Source organism: Haliotis rufescens, unplaced genomic scaffold (assembly GCF_023055435.1).
Source record: "Haliotis rufescens isolate VD_foot unplaced genomic scaffold, xgHalRufe1.0.p SCAF_11, whole genome shotgun sequence".
Classification (NCBI taxonomy): Eukaryota; Metazoa; Mollusca; class Gastropoda; order Lepetellida; family Haliotidae; genus Haliotis; species Haliotis rufescens.
Genome location: NW_025963791.1, coordinates 37,152,911 through 37,159,949, shown reverse-complemented (window position 1 = coordinate 37,159,949; position 7,039 = coordinate 37,152,911). Strand labels below are relative to the sequence as shown.

Sequence of the window (7,039 nt, the reverse complement as noted above, 5' to 3'; positions counted from 1 at the left end):
CATTTTCTATTGGTTGGAATTGTGTGACGGCCTAATATATTGACCAATCATGAAAGGTATATGAAAGAAAGGAAGTTTACGGTTAGTCGGGCATGCGCAGTGTTACTGCGTCAAACACGTGGGTTTGTTGACGTAGCTGTCTGAGACATTGACATGTGACGCATTTATGTCACATGAGATGTTTATACCAGAAGTACTGTCTTGTCTTAACTGTGTACGCTATAGTAAATAGCCTCAATGTGTAAATCTGGCAATTTATGTCAGTGAGAAAACCATTGATAAAAAAAGGAACGTGAATAAATCCTAGCAAGTGTGCAGGTATACGATCAGAAACCAGCTGCATTATGTATCTACAGGGAGGGAATGCATGTTAATACACGTTAATTCTTTACCTGCGTAGTGTATATGGGTGTCTCAAAGGGCAAAAATACACAGGATATTATACATTCAAAGAATCAGCTGTAACTATCATAAATATGTTAAAAGTTGCTTTGGTTATATATACATACTACACTCTTGTCACTTATACACCAAGCTGACGTTTGAAATGTTGTGCCCAGTTAATTTTGTTTTACAAATTGTTTGGTACTTTTTGAAGAATACATGATAGAATTGCATGAATGTGGCCCACCAACAAGGTCCTCTCCCTATTTGAATGGTTGTATCTTTGAACATGGCTCTATTACATTGATTTCATATAAGTGCAAAGTTGTATTTTTATAAGCTATAGCATTAATAATTTACCTCAGGATGTGTATAGATTTTTGAGAATATCATGTGAAATATATGACAATAAGCACATCAACAGATGTAATCAAGAATTCATAGGTTAGATAACAGTAAGGAATGATTTTTTAGAACTGCGAACTGCATTAATTAAGCTAGGGTAACACTTGCCATGCTATTAAAATAGGAAAGTGTTTTTTTTTCAAAAAGAAACATGCCTGTTCCAGTTGCCTCCTTGTGGACAGTGTTTGTGTTGCAAATGTTAACTACAGAGTTGACAGTTGTGTGACTTATATCTATATGTACAGTGCTACCTTGTTAACCCCAAACCCGAAGAATTAGTTATTATGTTATCTGGAATTTGAGACATTTGAGATCATGAATTTGGCTGTGATTTTGTGTGCTTGTAAATTCAGGCCTTTTATCAGATGTTGACAGTGCCTACATTGCCAGCAGAATGGGATCAGAGGCAGCAGCGGGTTGTATCAGTAAGCTCCTGGAGCTGCTACGAATTCACAGATTCGTCATGTCAAGAATATGTACATCGAATGGGACTGAGGCACACATGTACTCTTATGGAACTCCTGGGGCATTACTGAGGAAGAATATTCTCCGTGAATGGTACTCACATTCATATTAAAATTCTTTTATATTTAACAAACTCTGATGTTTCTATAGATAAGATATCAGATTTGTTGTTAAAGAATGTTGTATTAAGTAAGTATTAATCAAATCCAGAAACTTAAATGGTTAGAATAAGTGTTGGCAGCACAGGTAACCTTTATAGAAAATACATGCCTATTTTTCTTTCAGTAACAATGGTAATGACTTCAATATAAGCTCGGGGGCACGGGTGGCCCAGTTGTCTAAGGCGCCGTGTATCTGCTGTGCAGAGTTGCATCCCTTGGGCATGCCAGAAACCTATGATTGTGGGTTTGAATCCTGGTTCGTCCCAATTATGTTTCTAGGTATGTCAGCACCATATCCGTGCTCGTGGGTTTCACCAAAGTGGTAAATGTCTGAGACCTGCATCACTTGGGGCTTTCCTCCAAGATTAAGCTGACAAGCCGTGATATAACTGGAAAACTGTTAAAAGCGGCGTTAAACCAAACTCACTCACTCACTCACTCACTCACTCAATATAGGCTCCATTGTATCTTAGCATTAAGAACAGTGATCATACATTTGTTGAAGAGGACAATTCCCCAGTGTGAGAACTAAGACTTCAGGAAACAGGGTTAGCTATATGGGTTCAAGTATTTAAGTATTTAATCAAAATCTGATTTACATGACAATTGAAAATGACAAATAGATGTACCATTTTTCAGGTGGAATCACATGGTCTCTTCTGAAGAGAATACATTTCCAGTGGAAGCATCAGTTGTCTCCCCTGATATGACAGACTCAGGGATCAGTCTAACATTAGGACCCAGGTATATTTATTGGTTTTAAGTTTCTGTTAAGAGACTGTAGCATGATGAGGATTCATCCCTCATATGACATTCCTGTTGTGTCGGCTTGCTGACAGTATTCACCTCTTTGTAGTGATGAGCCAAGGGGTAATGGGGTTCCTCCTGCAACAGGAACACCAGAACAACTTGGGGATCTTCCATGGATTCAACTAATGTGCTTTGTATATAGATTGGGTAGAGATGCACATGATACGTTACATAAGAATTGGTAGGGTTGAGAAAATGGATTGTTAGATAAGATGTGGAGTGTTTGATGTTTGTTTCATGTGTCATCAGTGTGATGTATTCCTGTGGACCTTTAGCCTTTGCTCTGACCTGGGCCCACTTGCGCAAAGCGATCTTAGCGCTAAGATGATCGTAACTCCCATACTTTAACATAGGCTTAAAATAGTTGTAGCGCTAAGATCGCTTTGTACAAGTGGGCCCTGTAGACATTTGAATGAATTCTGTCCATGCCACGAAATACCTTACTATGAAATTAATGTCAGAATAAATGAAATCAAGTTAATTTTTTGTTTCTTGTCTTCCTTCTTTATAGTTATGTACAAAGCTTTTCTTAACTATACTTCTGGGTTTTTTCAGGGAAGAAAACTGTAAGATTTCAGGTGTTTGCCTCACTTCATCTTTGTCTAAAGGTAAATACATTCTTTCAATCTTTGTTTACTATTTGATAATTATGAAAATATTATATTTGTTTATCTTTTTATCATAACTACAGATAATGAATTAACATTAGCAAGAAACATTTGGTCAGTAGAAAGTGACATCTAATCTCGGTCTTGAAGTGGGGATATACTACTAAAGGATGTTGTAACGGTAATATTGCGGAGTGCTGCGTCATACAAGAAACGCACACAATACTCATGGGGGCAGTTCTAAGAAAAACATTACGTTTAATATTTGGATGCATGTTGAATAAAAATTCTGTCAGCTGTTTTGTTAAAGCAGTTTGCATGGATTGTCCTTGTAACTATATCCAAAGTTTGTTTGAGTCAGATCTGCTCGACCATTACCCTCACAGCCTGCAGCAAGTCAACAAAAGACTTCCCTTTGCACAAGCTGCAGTGGGCACATGCTTTCAGTACAGTCGGCCCGAGTTCGAGGACAACAGACCATCTCCACACAGGCTTCTCTCACAGTGAGGCCAAAATTGTATATTTTATGTTTCACAGACTTATTCCAGCTTTTGCACGGAACATCAGTCGAAATAAAAAATGAATATAAAAATGAAAATAAAGAGCTATGTCAATCCTTTATTATCCCCCGCCCCAACAAAGTTGGCGGGGGATATAGAAATGGGTTCCGTCCGTCTGTCCGTGTGTGTGTGCCTGTGTGTGCGTCCTGAAATCGTTTCCGGAGCATAACACAGAAACCGTTAAATATTTCTCTACAAAACTTTGCATGTCTATCAGACTCATACTGATCTGGTGCCTTTTGCTATTTAAGAATTTTATAAATTTTTATTTTTTATGTTTCCATGGCAACAAGTTTGACTTAGGTTCTTTAGGGTAGAGTTCGTTTCCGGGGTATAACTCAAAACCCATTCAATACTTTCTAACAAAGCTATGTATGTTTACCAGACACATACTGAACTGGTGCCTTTTGCTATTTAGGAAATTTAGAAATTTTGATTTTTTACTTTTCCATGGCAACAAGTTGGACTTAGGTTATATAAGCAATGATAAGGGTGGTGTTTGTTTCAGGAGCGTAACTCAAAAACCGTTAAATACTTTCTTACAAAACTTTGCATGTCTACAGGCACATACTGAACTGGTGCCTTTTGATATTTAGCACTTTTAGAAATTTTTATTTTGTTTACATTTCCATGGCAACAAGTTTGACTTAGAAAACAATAAGGGTAGGGTTCGATTCCGGATGAAATTTTCCACATCTATCAGACACATGCTGATTTTTGGCCTTTTGCTATTTATGAATTTTAGAAATTTGTATTACTGGGCATTATTTCCAGAAATATTTCCTTGCCAAATATTGCATGTCTATGTATAAAGCACATACTGAATTGGTGCCATTTGATATTAAGGAGTTTTAGAAATGTTTATTTTAGAATTTCCATTGCAGCTATTTTGACATGGGCTAAGAGAAATGTCAGGTCAGTTACCTGGTTTGGGACCATAACGTGTTAAAATGGGCGGGGGATATAGATGACTTAATCGACTATACGCTTGTTTATTTTTATGAAAGTCATTCTGCTATGGAGTTAAAACTGCAGCTGACTTCTTGAATCACTGATTGCGATGTCGACATGGAGTTTATATGTAACATTTTATATTGTATAAGAGGGTCTATATTACTACAGGGAGACATAATTTAAATGAATGTTTTTATGTTTGATTTTGTTATTTTCCTGCTGCTTTCAGTAGGGGCAGCAGCAGGCCTGTGAAACGATAAATACAATATGTGTCCTAAGTTGTCGGGGCATGGATTGTCAGGGCTTTGCAATTAGCTTTGCAGAGTTGTTTCCCTTGGTTTGGATCCCAGTTTTTCCATCATCCTCATCCTCGGTCAGGATGAGATTCTGTTCTTTTTGGATCTGATCAATAAATCGGTAATCTGACATGTTTACATATGTTACTGAAATGTAATATTGTTGTTACAGTGGACTGTGCCGGACACACCTAGTCCACCATTACTACAGCCCCCCGGGCAGTGCCTCCCAGAATTACGATCACTGGCTCAGTCTCAGACTTCGATGGTGGAGGCAGGTAAATATAGCCGGGTGTTTCATGTTTCTGGGTTTACAGATACTTACAAGTTATAGGGATGGTGGATCTATAAACCAATGATTTTACAATGAAGTCCTGTAGGTTGTCAGCTGATTTGAAGTGTTTCAAAACTGATGCACAGAAGTATTGTCTATGGGATGATACCTCATATTTTTATCAAATGGTTATGAACCTGTTATAGGATATATGGCCATACTCAAAGCTATGAATACTTTTATTTATTACCCATAGGGTTTGAAATATCCAAGTTCATAAAAAATGTATGTGCACTTGTGCAAATGTCACTTCACATACACCGGTGTATCGTTTATGTCATCTGGACGTCATTGTTGACGTCATTCGAATCTTATTGTGACATAGGGGGCATGGGTGGCCCAGTCGTCTAAGGTGTTGCGATTCTCTGTGCAGAGTTGCATCCCTTGGACACACCAGGAATCTATGATTGTGAGTTCAAGTCCCGGTTCGCCCCGATTATGTTTCTAGGTTTGTCAGCACCATACCCGTGCTCGTGGGTTTCACCGAAGTGGTAAATGTCTGAGACCTGCATCACTTCGGGCTTTCCTCCCACATTAGCTGACACGCCGTGATATAACTGGAATACTGTTAAAAGCGGCGTTAAACCCAACTCTCACTCATTATTGTGACGTAAGGTCAGAATGATATCACACTAGAAACAGTGTCATAGCTGAAGATTGTTGACGTCATTCGACAAAAATTGTGGTTTTGTACTGCGACAGTCGTAATTCATGCATACTACTAAAGCTCAGAAGGATTAAGAAATTATAGGTCATAAAGAAATTAAAGCACTTGCATATGTGTCAAACTGATTTTACAATACTCAATGCAATCAAAGCAGCTCAAAACAATGCATACTTGTATACATGCTTGTAAAGTATTCTCTATTTACACACCTCCTTGAATGCCATAGTAAAAATTAACTCACTTATTTCGTAGTTGTTACAGCTTTGTGAGTAAAGATGAGATTGGTAGATTTTCCATGAAAGCTGGTAATTTACTATCAGACTAAAGTGGAATCATATAGATGAGCATTGTCATGGGGATAATGTCATGGGTATGATGTCATGGGTATGATGTCATGGGTATAATGTCATGGGTATGATGTCATGGGTATAATGTCATGGGTATGATATCATGGGTATGATGTCATGGGTATAATGTCATGGGTATAATGTCATGGGTATGATGTCATGCGTATAATGTCATGGGTATAATGTCATGGGTATGATATCATGGGTATGATGTCATGGGTAAGATGTCATGGATATGATGTTATGGGTATGATGTCATTGGTATAATGTCATGGGTATAATGTCATGGGTATGATGTCATGGGTATGATGTCATGTGTATAATGTCATGGGTATGATGTCATGTGTATAATGTCATGGGTATGATGTCATGGGTATGATGTCATGTGTATAATGTCATGGGTATGATGTCATAGGTATGATGTCATGGGTATGATGTCACGAGTTTGATGTCACGGGTATCATGTCATTGGTATGATGTCATGGGTATAATGTCATGGGTATGATGTCATGGGTATGATGTTATGGGTATGATGTCATGGGTATGATATCATGGGTATGATGTCATGGGTATGATGTCATGGGTATAATGTCACGGGTATGATGTCATGGGTATGATGTCATGGGTGTAATGTCATGGGTATGATGTCATGGGTATAATATCATGGGTATGATGTCATGGGTATGATGTCATGGGTATAATGTCATGGGTATGATGTCATGGGTATGATGTCATGGGTATAATGTCATGGGTATGATGTCATGGGTATGATGTCATGGGTATAATGTCATGGGTATGATGTCACGGGTATGATGTCACGGGTATGATGTCACGGGTATGATGTCTTGGGTTTGATGTCATGGGTATGATGTCATGGGTACGATATCATGGGTATGATGTCATGGGTATGATGTCATGGGTATAATGTCATGGGTATAATGTCATGGGTATGATGTCATGGGTATGATGTCATGGGTATAATGTCATGGGTATGATGTCATGGGTATGATGTCATGGGTTTGATGTCATGGGTATAATGTAATGGGTA

The 7,039-nt window shown here is 38.2% G+C and overlaps 1 protein-coding gene across 5 annotated transcripts in view; it reads left to right on the top strand.

Annotated features, from left to right (window-relative positions):
• The first annotated feature begins 100 nt into the window (after positions 1-100).
• LOC124153094 (DNA polymerase subunit gamma-2, mitochondrial-like) overlaps positions 101-7,039 on the top strand; it is a 20,741-nt gene continuing 13,802 nt past the window's right edge. The window contains exons 1-7 of one of the 5 annotated variants that reach the window (XM_046526240.2): positions 101-248; positions 593-661; positions 1,143-1,347; positions 2,055-2,159; positions 2,781-2,833; positions 3,195-3,336; positions 4,816-4,921. In XM_046526240.2, the coding sequence (XP_046382196.1) occupies positions 604-661; positions 1,143-1,347; positions 2,055-2,159; positions 2,781-2,833; positions 3,195-3,336; positions 4,816-4,921 (669 nt within the window). In that variant the 5' untranslated portion in view covers positions 101-248; positions 593-603. Of the gene's footprint in view, positions 319-592; positions 662-1,142; positions 1,348-2,054; positions 2,160-2,780; positions 2,834-3,194; positions 3,337-4,815; positions 4,922-7,039 lie in introns of all 5 variants that reach the window. The other 4 variants (XM_046526241.2, XM_046526243.2, XM_046526242.2 and 1 more) reach the window with 4 other exon arrangements.